Source organism: Motacilla alba, chromosome 1A (assembly GCF_015832195.1).
Source record: "Motacilla alba alba isolate MOTALB_02 chromosome 1A, Motacilla_alba_V1.0_pri, whole genome shotgun sequence".
Lineage (NCBI taxonomy): Eukaryota > Metazoa > Chordata > Aves > Passeriformes > Motacillidae > Motacilla > Motacilla alba.
The window spans coordinates 61,139,848-61,156,072 of NC_052031.1; the positions used below are offsets into that span (position 1 = coordinate 61,139,848).

Below are 16,225 nucleotides of genomic sequence, written 5' to 3' on the forward strand. Positions count from 1 at the left end.
GGTGTCTTAACTGTGAGATTCAAATCCACTTAAGGGCAAAGCAGACAGATGTAGTTAACAGCTACCTCTCACCTTCCTGCTTGAGTTTTGTTTTGTTAGTGGAGGCTGACATCTGCCTGCAGGTGTATGGATAGGCTTAGATGGATGTCTTCCTTAAGTTGCTTCTTCCACACCTTGTGGTAATATTATTGTTAATTGCTAAATTATTTTTATATCTACCAGTTTTAGAAAAGGGCAAGACATTTTAGGATTTCCGTGTACCAGTTTTCTTTTATGGCTGAAGCAAAGTTCTTGAGCTTCATCTCTTTGTGCTTTCATTCTTTTTCTACTACGTATCACATGCTGAGCAAATACAGAGACTGTAGGAAAGAAGATATTGCTTACAGATGGTAAACTGAAAGAGATTTATATGTGAAACAGTTCATCCTGGAGCATTCAGTGAGAAGCTAGTCAGATTCAGAGAGGAAAAATATTAGGGTCTGACTAGGCTCCAATCTCAAATAGTACTGTGAGCCACAGCTAAATTTTCAGTTCTTCTGTGTTGCTCTTCAAAAAGCATCAGCTACTGAAATATTGTTGAAATAAACTCATATTTGGAGCCGAGACAAAGGTTAACAAAGCCTGTGAAAATGAAAAGTTAAGCACGCGGTTGTCATGCCCTTCATTCTACCCAGACTGCACTTGAATGGCAGCAGAGGGTTAGAAATCTCTCTTTGATCTGCTGCTACCAGCAGAGAAATAATTATCTGTAATATTGCTTAAATCTAAAAGTCACTCTCCCTTCTGTGCTGTCTCCTCTTTTTGTGGCTTCCAGATGTAGGGTAGGGCTTTGTTGTAGTACTGCTGGGGAGGCACTGTGATGTGCTGTAAGGGACTTCCTCCCTTTGCCTCAGGAGAGCACTGCTTCTAGCAGACCATTTGTTTTCTTAGGAGTATTAAAGGAGCCCCAGATTCAGAGGCCTAACTGAACAGGAAAACACAGAAGTGCAAAAAAATGTGGTGTTCTTGAAACCCTTTCTTGGGTCCCCCCCTAACAAGTTCATGTCTTCATCAGGGAGCAGTGGACACCTTTATTTGTACAGCCCTTTTTCTCATCGGCTGCCATTTGTTTTTTTGGTTTACACTTAGCTTACTTTCCATTAAGAGGCAGCTTTAGGCCCAGATTCAAATCATTTGGTAAACTCACAGATCCTAAGGAAACTGAACAAGATCAAAGTAGATCCACCTCCAGATGTAAAGGACCAGGCGAATAATGCTGTCATTTCTTTGTCAGCTATGCAGGAAATCTGGAATGTGGGAGTGACAGTGGCTGTTCAAGATGCCTTGTCCACATAAATCTCACACTCTTGCATAGACACTCCATCCCTGGAACTGTTCAAGGTCAAGCTGGATGGGGTTTTGAGCAACCTAGTCTAGTGGAAGGTGTCCATGCCCATGGCAGAGGAGTTGGAACTAGATTACCTTTGGTTTCCCTTCCAACCCAAACCATTCCATGATTCAATGTCTTTCTTCTGTTCCTGTGAAGTCTTGGTCCCCACAGATTGTGCTCTGCCAGCAGTAGGGTGGTGCATGGCTGCACAAGCTCAGGCTGGGGCCATTGGTGTTTGCCAAAAGAATGCAGTATTTCTGGAGCAGCACGTGTGAACATGTGAGATGGAATCTATGGGAAAAATGCAGGGGAAAAGCAGTTATGGTAAGATAAGTAGCTGTTCTTCCATGTTATTAAAACCATGGAAACTATTGAAAAAGTGTTAAAAAGTTGGCATATTAAAAATTAGCCAGGCAAGGAGAACTCAGAATTCCTTGTAAGACTGTGCATAAATTCAGTATGTCATAGTGGAAGTCTGGAACCACGTATCTGTGGTTGTGTGCTGATACAGCCTATATGCCACAGGATATTGTAGGTATTTCTAAATGCTTTCTGCAATAGCTTCACACTGGAAAGCCTCTTGCAGAAACATTTGCTACTTACCACTTTCTACCTTTTTACTGACAGCTGAGGTTTGGGTGAAACATCTGCATGACTTATTCTTATACTAAAAATTCTTCTGTGGTAACTAGGGTGAAAGAAAAATCTCACTTGCTTCAAAAAAACCCTCAGTAAGTGCTTTTGGGTTTTTTGAAGCTGAATAGGGTTATATATTTGATAGGAGTTTGAGTAGTTAAAAATCCTAGGTTTCTCAGAGTTGTATATAAAAATCCCAGTCTTATGTTGGTTCCAACTTTGCAGCTAGAAGGAAATGACTAATTATTTGCAGTTTGTCCAGGAACTGGATTGATGTAATACAAAGAAACTTGATTCTCACAGTAAAAGGACAGGCTTAGCTATTTTTCTCTGAAATACTTTTAGCTTGGTTTAAAATACAAAAGATTTTAAAATCCTTTGTGCTGAATTGGAGGAATATGTGTTAGCAAGAGGAGGTCCTGCAGATTATGAGGACCACACACAGCTTGTTAAAAATAGCCGTGGCTTGGAGTCGTGCATTGCAGTGCTGTGTGTTGTGTGTTTAACACTCCAGGCTTGGTAAACCACTGAGGAATAAGCAGAGTCCCTGATTGTTGGGGAGGGCTATTGTGTGCTTCTGAGCAAATAAGTACAGATCTCAAAGCACAAATTACTAAGGAGAATCATATTCAGGCTCCCTTGAGCTGATGGAAGGGTGCTGAAATAATGAGCCTTTTGATAGCAGTGGAATGGTCCTGAAGCCATTCTTTGCTATTATGAAAATATATAAAACTCCATTTTGCTTGTTCAGTCCTTAATACAGCTGGGGTATAGTAGAATACTGAACTTCAGGCAAGGCAGATGCTTTTCCTGCTGTTTCTCTCTGCTGGCAGGTGAAAGAAAAGTCTCCTTCTGGCTCAGGTTCCCTAAAGATGGCTCAATGCCTGAATTTCTGCTGTCCTGCAGGGCCTTCTAATAACATGCATATTCTGAAGACTTGTGTTCATTCTTGCAACTTCACTCTTTAGCAGCTTTAAAGTGGAGCATGACAAATATGCTGTGGGTTTTGGTCATTTGGGCTGCTTCCCAATGATGACTCCCTTTCAAACAGCAGGGCTTCATTCTTGTACTTTGATTTGGTGTCCCAAAATGATAATTTAATATGAAGCTAAGCCATTAATTACTAAGATTTTTTTTTTTTTTTACATTTTACTGTTGCCTTTTGCAATTTGTGTTGTGCAATGGTAGCTTTTTCTAATGTATGTTAAAAAATAGTGCTAAGAGTTGTTCATTTACTCTGGTGCATGTGGCTGAAATAGTTTCTTTGTACATTTGGGTCTTGAAGAAATGTCATGGCTTCCCAGTGTCAATATGCAGAATAGAAATCTTGTGCATAGATTACAGAGCTTTGGTTGCACTGAGATGACAGTGCTAACAAAAAGAGGAGGTAGAGAAAGGTTTTTTTGTACTTGCACTAAGGATAACTCTCCAAATAACAGCTGTCCTTCATTTATATATAGCATTATCTTTAGCTTGGCTTTTGGTCTGCAAAGTGTCAGCATGAGAGCAAATGGCTTGGTTTTAACATGCAGGAGTAAGTAATTTCAGCTGAGAGGAGTAAGGGATTTATGTTTTTTTTTCATGAAAGCAGACCCTGTTCCTCTGTCTCATTCCTGGTTTGTGTGCCCTCTTTTGTGACCCATGCCATCTGAAAAGGAGGATTATGGTCACAGGAGCGCTGCGTTTCTGCTTGCGCTTTGGTGCATTTTTCAACACGTGTAACCAAGCAGCCAAACCCAATGGGACAAAGTGTGTCATTTGATATGCTGGTTGACTTTGTTGTTCTTGGAAGGTCTGCTGGGATTGTAGTGTTCTGCATGGTCATATATAATTTATTTTTGTTGTCAACTACTCTTGAGAATGAATCACTTCAGTAAACCCTAACAGGACTAACAACATGGGAGGTGTCTTGAAATCCCTCAAGATCTGTAACCTTGTTTAAGCACAAGTAAAGTTTAGAAAGCTGCAATACAGGATCACTTGTGTTACTTAAAGGATATAATAGTTCAGTAGCATGTTATATAGGAACTTAGGTAATGAAATACTAAGCACTGAAAAGCTGTATCTCTGTAGTGATTTTTGAAGTGGTGGATTGAGCTGGTAGTCCCCTGTGAGCTTTATTGCAGCCAGTGGTGTCCATCTTATTTCTTCTCTCTCAACTTGTATTCCCTTCATTCCAAGGTAAAACTGGTTCAGTAATGGAAGTGTCCCAAGAGTTTAGAGGATGGCCATTTTCTCCCAGCTCTGGAGGGTTGCTTGGTTTCTCTAGGTTTTGCTGCAGAAGGCTTGCGCAGAAGCTGTCAGCATCAAATTGAATAGTTCAAACAAAAAAGCTCCTCTCAAGCCCAGAATACTGTAATGTGAGCTCCAAGTTGAATACTTATGATGTTTCCAGTAAAGGAGAACCAGAGAGTATCTGCAGAGGCATTTAGAGATTTTTTTTTCCATCTTATTTGCAGAAATTCCTGTTTCTGGAAGTGAAAATCAATTCTTATGTTTAAGAGCATAGGTTCTTAACTAGTTTCCTGACTGTGGTCCCATAAAAATCTTTCTGCTACTAATTCAATTAATTTCTTTCCCTTCAATTGTCTTCAGTTTGTTTTACTGGAGGTCTACTCATTTGTAAGTTTCCAGTTTGAGTATACTGCCAGTTACTCTTGATAAGATGGAATTATTTCCCTGCTGCAGGGTTAGCAATGTGTCTCAAGTTAGCACTAGAAATTGTATATTGAAATGTGTATAAGACAGCCATTCTGATGGACTTCTCATAATTTAACTTCAGCTGTCCCTGGGGCATTCCATAAATGCACCCTGCTTTTCAATGCATTCCTGCTTATCATTGCTCTTCACTAATAATTTTTGCCAATTTCCATCCCTGAAACAGTACTGCTATCAAAGGCAAGGCAAATTAATTTTCCATCCTATTTAATAATGATAATCTGTATCAAATGCTTTATTAAAGACAAGATAGTCTACATAATTATTAAACAGTATTTATTTAGCATTACAAATTTTGCGTTTGGTAATCAGAAAAAGTTGCTCCAGGAATTTGACCAGTGCTTGAAAGATGTTTAATTGTTCTTGGACGAGTACTTTTCAGTGGGAAACTTGCATTCAGAATGAAGAAAATTGTGTAGGATCTTTGAACATAGCCTCTGAGACATTGTCTTCTGCCATGTCAAGCACCAGGATTTTAATGTTCTCTATATATCCTTGCAATGAAAAATCTGTTTTTGTCTAATAATTGTGTCTTGTTTCAGACTCCATGACAGAAAGATGTGTATAATAGGACTGAGCATCCTAATGGAATTGCAGAACCGACCACCTGCAGTGGATGCTGTGGCTGCCCAGATTGTTCCTTCAATCCTCCTCCTCTTCCTGGGCTTAAAACAAGTTTGCGCCTCACGAGAGCTCACAGAACACGAGGATCATGCTAAAGATGAAAAACACTTTGCAGAAGATAATGGTAAAATCTCCCCTTTTCACATTGTGGATTTTGTCTGGATTTAATTTAAAGGGGGTAAGAAATTGCAGTTCATTTTTAAGACTCATTAGTCTGCTGAAAATAGCTCGGCTTACTGGGTGCTTGAAATACCATCTTAAGAGTTGATTTTTCCTCCCAAAGTGTAATCAAAAGGTTTCAAGGTGTTAACAGCTAACATTTTGTGAAAGGGTTGTATTGGTTCAAGAGTAACTTTCAGGTGTACTCTTCTGGGTTGTGAATATACTGTCTTCTCACATAGGCAGCAGGAGTTTGCCAGGACTCCACTAGGTATATTCTTACTCCTGGAAAGAAGCTGTTCCACTACCCAGCTGTTTGAAAGACATTTTTGATTGAATTTTGAAGGAGATCCTGGCAGGTCTTCTTTGTCCAAATGTAAGGTTGTTTGCAGAGTAGGGTTTGAGACAGCAGAGGTACCTTGAGCACATAGGCCTCTCTGTGTCTGCCAGAAGAGAAAAAACATCAAAGAATGCCTTATAGAGTGAATTGAGGGCAGAGAATTATCCACAGCATTGCAGGCAAATGTGTTTGACAAGGAGTAGATGTTTTGAGGTCTGAAAATCAGATTGGATGTTAGCAGATTATGTAATCCACTCACATTTCACCTATAATTGTTCTGTAATGGAATCACAGAATTCTTCTCAATACATAGGAATACAGTATGGAAACAGCACAGGAATGTTCAAGTCTTTGTCCTGTGATTCAGTCCCTGCTTCCTGCATCTATAGTCATCTTTATTCTTTCTAAACGGTTAACACAGGAAGAGCTGCAGGTTTGGAAATGAAGGTTTTGGTTTTTTAAAATCTTGATTATAAGTCAGAAATACTTTTCCTTAAGTAAGAAAAAGAAATTTAGAATTGCAGGTTGTAGTTGCATTTATTTCAGGGGGTCATCGTTTCATAAGCAGAATGGAAGGTAACACCAACTTAACGTGTTGGTTTAAGTTGTTCAAATAAGGCAACACGCAAGAGGAGAAGGCATACAGTTGGTCTACAGATGGATTTCTCATGGCTTTATGAGCATTTGGGAATTCTGTGCACGTCTCTGTAATTTTAAAAGCAGAGTGATGGACCATTTCTTGGAAGACATTTCCTCAAAAATTTTGGACCCTATAATTGCACAAAGACTGCATAAATGAAAGAAGAAAAAAGATGGCATTCCACATTCCTCGAGTCTGCATAGAAACAAAAGTTTAACCGATCTTGAATGCAGGAAACATTTTAACATATAGCATAAGACTTAAGATTTTGGGGAAGGGGTGTTAACAGATGATAGCCTTTTCAGCCAAAACCTAGATTTACTAATTGTTTTTAATTCATCAGTCATTTTGTTTCCTTATAGTTTTAAACTTTGTTTTACAAAACATATCAATGCTTTTGCAGAAGAGATACCAAGCGATGAGGATGAGACAAATGAAGTGAGCCAGGCAATGCAAGAGAACCACGGTGGAGGAGGAGGTGGCAGTGCTGGAGGTGGAGAGGAAGAGGATGAAGACGACGATGATGATGATGACTGGGATGAAGATGCATTGGAGGAGACTGCTCTTGAAGGGTTCAGCACACCTCTTGACCTTGAAAATGGTGTTGATGAATACCAGTTTTTTACACAAGCACTTCTGAGTATGTTTTTGCTGGTTGGTAGAATGATATAACATGATGAAATCATGTTATAATTTGAAGATGTTTATGGTCATCACTGGGGAAAACTCTTTTCTTTGTTACGAGTAATGGTTTAGATTACTGAAATGGTAAAATGTGATCTTGCTTTCTAATGTTAGTCCTACGATTTTTTGGCTTACTAGTGCTGCAAAAAACAAATGGTTGCAAATAGAGCCAGAGATTAATTCTCTTCACATTCTCCCTCACAATTTTTCAATCATAGCGTAAATAAGTGGGGCTTGGTCACTAGAGGGACTCAAATATAGAGAAATATTTGTCACCTTCTTGCTGTTAATGGAGAATTTATTTTCTCCCTTTCATGTTTCACTAATCCTGTTGCTTTTAGTTTTCATATGAGTTTTAAACGAGAAGATTCAATTCACATTGTCCGTGAATAATGGCCACATGGTTAACTTTCTGTTTCAGATAGCAGAGGATGTAATTAAGTTCCCCAAAATGGATTGCCTCTGTTAGAGTGGGAATTCTTTGCAAAGAAAACTGACAGGAATACTGATCTTGTTTTGCGGTGCAGATTCTGTTTTAAAACCAGCCAGAATTTCCATGTGTTTCAGTTTGTTATTCTGAAATGAACTTGTATGTAAGCTGATGGTCACTTTTCCTCCTTTGCTGCCCTGACAGCGGTGCAGAGCCGGGATGCAGCCTGGTACCATTCTCTGACCGCGCCGTTGAGCGAGGATCAGAAGAAGCAGCTGCAGGAGATCTACACATTAGCAGAGCACCGGAGAACTGCTGCAGGTGAGTCACTTCCCTGGGCCCCTTTCAGCTCTTGCAGAGATGTTGGAACTGCTTCTAATCTGTAACAACCTCCTCTGTGCTAATTAACGTTTTCTAGGAAGCGTGAGCAGGATATCATGATTACGTTATTCCTTGCCTGGAAGTGTGTGTATTCAGAGTAAGTTTACTGTTGTTTCTAATTAATTGCCTTCTCATTGACTTGTGCTGCTGTTTTTTTTCAACAGGGTATGAACTAGTTTTACACAATCTGACATTTGAATTGAAGAACAAATTAGGGCAATATCTATCAGCAGCCAGGCATTTGATGAAGATTACTATTGGTTATTATGTGTTTAACGGTTTTCTAACTTTTTAACTACTTATGTTGCCTTGCAGTTAGTGTGACATTTTAGATGTGTGGAAAGCTTGCATCATGGAAAATAAATTCAGATTTAAACAGAAAGAATAGTGTAGCGTAGACTGATTCGGTAAAGGAATAATTTCTCAACTCTGTTGTAGAGGTGTGCACATTTATGCCTTCAGAGAAAACCTGATTATAATTTACTCCTTTCATTGCATTTAGGGAATGAAATTTTAACTCAGCTGAGAGTTTTTGCCATAACTTTGCACTTGTAGTTGAGCCGTATTGTCTCTGACAAATGTGTTCTCTGTAGACTATTTCTCATATCCTTTTTCTTTGAATTCTAGAGACTAAGACAATAGAACAGCAAAGTGGCTACACATTTGACAACAAAGGACTGATCACAGCATTTAGTTTTGCTGGAAATACTCCTGGTGGCAACTGAAGGATCGGCTACAAAGGTCAATGGGAAGGGTCTCATCATTACATTTTCTTGAAATCATCGTGACTTCTGAGTGATAGGGGAGGGAAATTTAATGCTGCTGAAGGTTTTCTGGGAAATAGCAGTGTGCTTCCCCCATCAGAATGCTCTTTCTAACCAGCTACTGTAATGTACAAATTCTTGTGGTGTTTTTATAATTTGATGGACTGAAAGGAAATGTTCGTCCTTGAGGAACCTGGATGACCGGGAGGGGCCAGGCTGCATCTAATTGAGTTGCACTTCTCAGGTTTTTGCTGTGCAGAATTGATAGATTCATATGGATAACAGTGCCTTCTGTTGTACATGGATTGCCTGAACAAATGGATTTTGGAGTGCATTATAATTTTTTAAGTGTAAGGACATTTCTTGATATACTGTAAGCCTTGGTTCCATGTTTTCCAATCACCTGCTTTTTACTGCTCGGTTTAATTGTTTGTTGGTTGCATACAAATTGCTGGATTCAGAATATTAGCACACCTTCTCTATTTGGTGCAGACCAAATGTGTAGAGGGAGATGTGTGTTGGAGTTGCAGAGCATACACTGGTTATGTCAAAGGGTCTTAACAAAATGGCAGATTTTCCCTTGATGCAGTAGTCTTAAATTATTTCTCTTAGCCATGAATTCAATTTGCTTGAGTTAGAGTGGCTTGCCTGGCAGGTGGCTACCCTAAATCCAAATCAATATTAGCTCCTGCCTGGACAAATGGTGTGGCCCTCTCATGTGGATGTTCTACATGACAGCTTATTTCTGCTAGTATTGATGAATGTTGGATTATACATGGGATAATCTCTTCTGGTTTTTTTTCATTCATTACCATTCCAGTGGTAGTACTGAATAATGTGGTACAAAATATTTGCAATATTTTATTTATTTTGATAGAAGATGAACAGCTTCAAACTTACTTCTTACTGTTACACCCTGTGATTGTATTTCTGGTCTGCACTGCAGTTAGTTGTTTTTGTTCCATGCTAAAATTTCTTCTGACAGATTTTTTTCCTGAATTTTGAAGACTGGTTTCACCAATGAAGGTTTAGACTAGATATTAGGAAAAATTCCCTCATGGAAAGGGTGGTCACACATTGGGACAGGTTGCCCAGGGAAGTGGGAAGAATCAACATCCCTGGAAGTGTTTAAGCAACACATAGATGGGGCACTTAGGGACAGGGTTTTGCAGTGAACACAGGGTTAACAGTTGTACTTGATGACCTTAGAGGTCTTTTCCAACCTAAAGGGTTCTATAGGACAAGGTGTTTGTGGAGAAGTTCATTTAGAGAGGAAGTGATAGCAGTACTAATTTGAGTAGGTGCCCCTCCTTTAGGTCTACTGGGATCACAGTGGTGTAGCAAAAAGCAGTAGGGGTGCTTTAGAATGTGAACTTTGGATTGGAGATAAAATGTTTAGACCAAATTTTGTCTCTGTGTTAATTTCTTTATGATTTAAAAATATTCACCAATCAATTTTAAACACATACTAATAATCTGTTTCTTTACAGCAGTGTCCCAAATAAAAAGTCAAAGCCTTTCCCATACCCCTTCAAATTTTCCACAACTACAGTAAATTACAGACTGCTGGCTCTGTGCAGTGCTGAAGCTTTCATTTTGTCATTCTGGGTGAGTCTGATAAATCTGAAGCACTCTGTGCCTTGGCTCCTGGAAAAGGCCAGAGGATCTCTGCCCGTTCCTTCTGGAATTTTCCTAGCCTGGCAGCTGTGGGGCAGAGTGTTCCCTACGCTTTCCTGTTTCCTGTACCTTTTTGTCAGACTCTAAGGCTGTTTCTGTGCTGCTCCTTCCTCTTTCTTTTTTTTTTTGCCTCCCTTTCCCCAGCAGCTACAGAGTAAAGTTGGCCTGGTTCATGTAGGTTTTTCACTGATGCTGCTTAGTTAATAGCAACAGTGAAAATGTCTTGTTTTTAGGCCTGTTGTACATGTGGAAATGGTGAGAGTTCCAGGGTCTGTACTTCTAAAAAGGAACAGTCTGTTGAGCTGCACCGGACAGGCTCTTTAAGGTCAAGCAGCAGAGGGCCAAGATATCCTTTATTTTGAATGTCAGGTTATAAAAATTACAGGTCACTCCCTAATTTAGGCCTGGGGGTGTACTGACAGTAAGTAGGAAAGCAATACATCCAGTTTGTTGGGGACTTTGTCAGAAACCACAGAAGTTTTGAAATCATTCACAAATTTAATAAATGGTTTTTGGAAGTTAAGGGCATTGGTGACTTCTCTCTTACCTGTCGATTGAAGTTAGGTATTAGGCAGGTAAACTGTTTAAGCCCTTTATTATTTTATTAAAAGAAACAAGACTGTCAAGTTAGGTTTCTTTCAACGCCCATTTGCCTTCTCTATACTGGCATGCAGAGTAGAAGATGGATTTATTTTTCTTCTGCTAATGAGGTTGCTTGCACAGTCACAGGCTAATATTTAGGAGTTGATGTGTTCAAGGTAAAATCTGCTTTTGCATAGCATCATCTTGGTGTCACTAAGCTGAACTATGGCTGCTCCCTAGTTCTGCTTCTTGTATACTTTTCAAATCAGCTGCCAAGAAAATTTCATCCAGATGTTTCATACAAGAGTTTAATCAGCATTGTGGAGTTGGGACTCTTTGTTGTCTATTTTGCATTGGAGTCAGAGATGTCTGAGGGAATGGCATGTAAAAAGGTTAAATGCCTTTCCCTTCCCAGAAGATTCATGAGCAAATGTTTCTACTGGCAAAAGCAAATGTTAATTATTTTATTCCTTTTTTTGAAAAGGGTTTTCATGCAAAAAGATTTATTGGGCTCTGGCCTCCACTTTAACATATGGTTCTCTTTTATGATAAATACCCATTTGTACATGATCATAAATAGGTAATGGATTTTAGGTGTTTCTTTCTGAGCTGTGTCCAGCTTTGTACTATATTAAAGGGAGAGTAACACAAATGTGCATTTACTGTCTCACTTTGAAGCTGAGGTAATCGTGGAATATCAGATACTAGCACTGCCAACCAAGCCTGATGTATTTGCCATTGGAAGGATAGAGAATCATGAATGTATTGCAAAATAAAACAAAGGCTGATAACTGGTGACTTATGTTGCCCCATGCCCATAATCCCAAAGTGTAAAGATGATCTGTGTGGGCACTACAGTGGCTTTACATAGGAAATTAGTGTTATGGAGGTTATAGTCATAGCAAATGTGAACTTACATAAGCTGCTTTTCCAGATAAAATTAACTGATCCTGGGTGTTGAACTGCATATGCTGTTTTGTCACTTGTGAAAGGAAAATAAGATTCACCACATGTTTTGGCTGCCTCTTTTTGCTGTCTCTCTTTCAGCATTGAAGTACATTGCTTGCTTTCATTACAAAGCAGAATCTTTAATCACAATGGCCAGCTCCAGGAAGAGTGCAGAATATCAAGCTGAGGAAAAGGTTGAAAAATCCCAAACCTCAACAATCCCCCCAAACCCACATGTGCACAATCTGACTGAAATGAATGTACTTAGGGAATGTTAAGTCAAAATATTTAAAAAATGTCACACAAAATGATATTGTGAGATTCTTTGCTTTAGGGAAAAAGGCTGCCTGTGGGGTGTGAGGGAGCCATGAAATGCTCTGCTTTAGGACATGCCCTTTGCCTGTGAAGTCCTGGCAGTTTGTGGCTCTGGATTCCTTCATACATTGTAGAGGAGAGATGGTAGGAAAGTAGAGGACTTTTTTCCTTACTACAAAGCCAGAGTCTGTCTTGAGATTGTCTTGAGCCAAAGGAATTGTAGACAACATGAATGATTAACTGTCCTGTTTCCAGAATGCTTTCCTCTCTTTTTCTTTCCTCCTTTTCTTCGTTTGTCAGCCACAATGTTATTGGATATTTCAGGGAGTTTTCAAAAGACCTGAAAAGGTAAACCTTAAACAATTTTTATAAAATCTTTTTCTTGAAGCAATGCAATTTACCAGTTGCATTTCTCACTGTAGAACAGTCTCTCATTTGACATACACACATACACAGAACTTCAAAAGCCCCTCACTTGTGCCTGTGGTTTGATGAGCCTTTCTGTGATTTACTCATTAATATGGGCACTTTGAAATCCCCATACCTTGTACTGAAATTTGCTCAAAGGATAGACAAAAATGCACTATGTAATGGAGTACCCAGTCCTCATTCTGAGATGTGCCCCAGTCAATCTTTTGTTAATATTTGGCAGTCTGGTGGTCAGTTCCTCAAGGATCTCTGTTTCTGATTGAGGACATTCTTCAAGTCCAAGAGGCTGTCTCTGCAGGTAGGCAGAGAATTGATTTTTCCCTCACTGCAGAAAAGCGTACAGCAGGCATGGCTATGAACTTCTTGATCTTAGGAATGAAAGTAGCATACCAGGTTTTAACCCAGGTGGGTGGGATACAGTAGAGATGCATGTTCCCATTGTGTTTAAGGAAGACAGACACTATTCCAGATACCAAAAAGTCTCAGCATAAAACCATGTTGTAAAGGGGGTGTGTGAAGAGGCCAAGCTGTTTGCTTTGGACACCTCTTCCACTGCTACTACTTTTGTTAAACTAATCAGGGAAAACCAGTGAAAAATGAAAGAAAATTAAAGCAGTGCTTGGGCACTGGACAGGCCAAAACTTTCCTGGCCTGTGGATCTATTTCTGATACTCACGGCAAATACGCACAGATACTCTTCAAATACAATATGCATCATTTGTATGGATGTCAGTACCCTGACTGACAGCCATGCATGAGAGGTGAAGACTTAATGTGATTTTTCTCTGGCAGAAATCAGATGCATCCCTTTAAAAAGTCTGGAAACTGCTTGCCCTGACTGATATGCAATCACCAACATGAGACACTCAGTGGGATTACAGTCTTTCTTAAAGATGATCACCATACCTCCTAAAGGGCTACTGAAAGTGCTCTTTGTCTAGGGAGCTGGGAGATGAACTACTCTTGGACTAGAATAGTTTTGGGGAATACCAATTCAGAGAGAATCTGCAGGCATATGTGGTTGTGATGAATTGAGAAAGGATCCATCTAAATGGAGGGGATGCTTTTGATATGATCTGAGATCTGCAGCATTCCCTACGTTGCCTGGGTCTTCTAGAGCAATGTCCAAGAACTTTGTCCCATGCCTGCTTTTGGGAAGAGAGTGTGCTTGGGCAGCCCCAAATTTGGTGCAGTGCTTTGATCTTGGGATCAGAAAACAATTTTGATTACAAGTTGTTCATAACAGAAAAATGAGGTGGAAGTGGTATATTGATGCCAGAATTCTCTTTGTGGGCTGTATAGAGGTTCACAGTTTAAGAGTTTGGCTCTGTTCATGGTGGGGTAGGAGTTGAAGTTCCAGATACGTGGATTTCTCAAATGTGAATACAGCAGTGTCAGCTGCAGAATTCACCTGAGAGAGTGTCGGTCAGGGGCTGCCTGCTGGACCACCTGGATTATGTTACATGAAGTGAAATGCAAAAACTGTGAAACTACTTGATAGTTAAAGCTGTTGAGCAACAGAAATTTTCTTAAAATGAGATTTTATATTATTCTCAGTTATGTTTTAATTTTCATGTTTCATGCCCTTATACAAAATGTAAAAGTTTTTGCATAACATAGAGGACTATTAATTTCTCACAGAACTGTTTACCATTGAAGGTATTTATCTGGGAATTGGTACTCATTTTTAGATATTTTCAACATGTTTGTTAGTAAACTTGCACATATCCATCTTTCACCACTTTTTATGCACAGACATCTTGGAAATGAATTTAACAAAAGGAAGAACAGTGCTTTGAAAGAAGATTATGCATAAGCAGGTTATTTTTAGAAAACAGAAGAACTGTGGCTTCTGAAGAAAATATGAAACCGTAAATATTTATACAAAAGTGCATGAGGTAAAGAAATTAATGTAAGACAATATAAGCAAGACATGTTCTTTGATCACAGCTGTAATGTTTATTTTTCATTGCCAAACAATGTGTGACACTTACTTTTGATTGCATGTGCTGTTGGAATAATGCCTAATATAAATCACATGAAATGTTTTGAGGGCTCAAAAAGAGACCAAAGAGGCCATGCACATTTTTGATACTAAAAGCAAGGAGATGAGCCCAGGACTGCTGTGACTGGAGTGGGCCTGCTATGTGCTACATTAGCAGATTGAATTGCAGGATCATCACCTTTGTAAAAAGCCTGAAATACTAAAGTGTGGGTTGGCTTTGAGGGCAAGAACTGACAAATGCAAAGCATGCATTGATGACAAGAAGAACCTCTTCCTAGCTTAAAGAATTCTGTACAGTGTTCTCTTAAGCTGTGCTGAATTTGCTTTAAAAACAGTAATAAATCTTATTGCTTAGGTCGAATGTTACATCTGTTGTGCATTTATATGGGAAGAATAATATTTCTTAAAAAATTGTAACATGCCACCTACCAAGGAGCCAAATCGCATTTTATACCTGCTTTTCATATAGCCATAAAACTTCTTTGCAAGAACACCCGAGAATTAAGCTTAAACAAATGTGTGTGTTATCCAGAGTTAATATGTGCATTTGTGTAGCACTGTTTGTTAATCTCTGACTTGTGAAGGCAGCTGTTCACTTACACACATTGGCTTCGAGAAAACATAACTGATGTTTGATGCAGAACACCCCAACACAATTCTCAAAATATCAAACTAGTGAAGATAGTCATCTGCACCAGAGCTTCAGCCAGTCTGCTGTGCATGCAATTCATAAAGAAGACACAGTTACCAGCCTTCCACAGGACAAGAAATTACTTTTCCAGGCAGGAACTGCAAGCCTGGTATTCGTATCAGTGGAGTATTTCTCTGGTGGTGAGTTGCTGAAGTAGACTGTTGGTTAAAGTGCATTGATTGATAATACTTGCCCTTTACTGTATGGACCACTTCTGTGTGTCCTCCACAGTCTGTCTCTCTAAAAGCAGTGCTTAGTGGTCTATGTTTTTGAACTAGGGAGGCTGAATTAGTGTAGTTTGCCCAAAGCCATAGCAACGTGTTGCAGCTGGCATAAGAAATTAAAATTCTGGCTTTGTACAAGTGCCTGGGAGTTTTACTACTGGTTCTAATACCCATGCAATTTGCTAGGTCCTGGTGTTTGGATTACTACTGATACCTTCCACAGAAGCTCTGCCAGAACATACTTAATTTATGAAATTGCTCAGCAACAGTGAGTTCCACTATTGAACCGCAATTTTAATCTGTCTAGCAGTGACACTGTTTAATTGTATTTTGTGTGGGTTGCCTGATATAACAAGCTCTCTTGGAGAAAAAATGGTTCTCAGCAAGGTGATGAATGACATCCCAATTGCTAATTCCCCCTGAGGCTTTGAAGTGAACCTGATGGATTGGAAGCAGAACTCCGGATGACTGACGGTATCATCTGTGCCGTGTGTGAGGGTGCAGGTTGGGAAGCCCCTCTGCAGGTATTAACAAACATCCTGGATTGGTTGTGAGGTTGCAGGTTGTGATTGCCACTCCTAACAGGCTCTAAAGAGTGTATTTGTTACC

The 16,225-nt window shown here is 39.5% G+C and overlaps 1 protein-coding gene across 3 annotated transcripts in view; it reads left to right on the top strand.

The window, feature by feature from the left end:
- The window catches only part of IPO8 (importin 8), a 49,364-nt gene extending 34,297 nt beyond the window's left edge, over nucleotides 1-15,067 (top strand). The window contains exons 22-26 of one of the 3 annotated variants that reach the window (XM_038154202.1): nucleotides 5,266-5,471; nucleotides 6,890-7,126; nucleotides 7,805-7,921; nucleotides 8,019-8,078; nucleotides 8,609-15,067. In XM_038154202.1, coding sequence (XP_038010130.1) covers nucleotides 5,266-5,471; nucleotides 6,890-7,126; nucleotides 7,805-7,921; nucleotides 8,019-8,041 — 583 coding nt within the window. In that variant the 3' untranslated portion in view covers nucleotides 8,042-8,078; nucleotides 8,609-15,067. Of the gene's footprint in view, nucleotides 1-5,265; nucleotides 5,526-6,889; nucleotides 7,127-7,804; nucleotides 7,922-8,018; nucleotides 8,079-8,608 lie in introns of those variants that run through there. The other 2 variants (XM_038154200.1, XM_038154203.1) reach the window with 2 other exon arrangements.
- The last annotated feature ends 1,158 nt before the right edge of the window (nucleotides 15,068-16,225 follow it).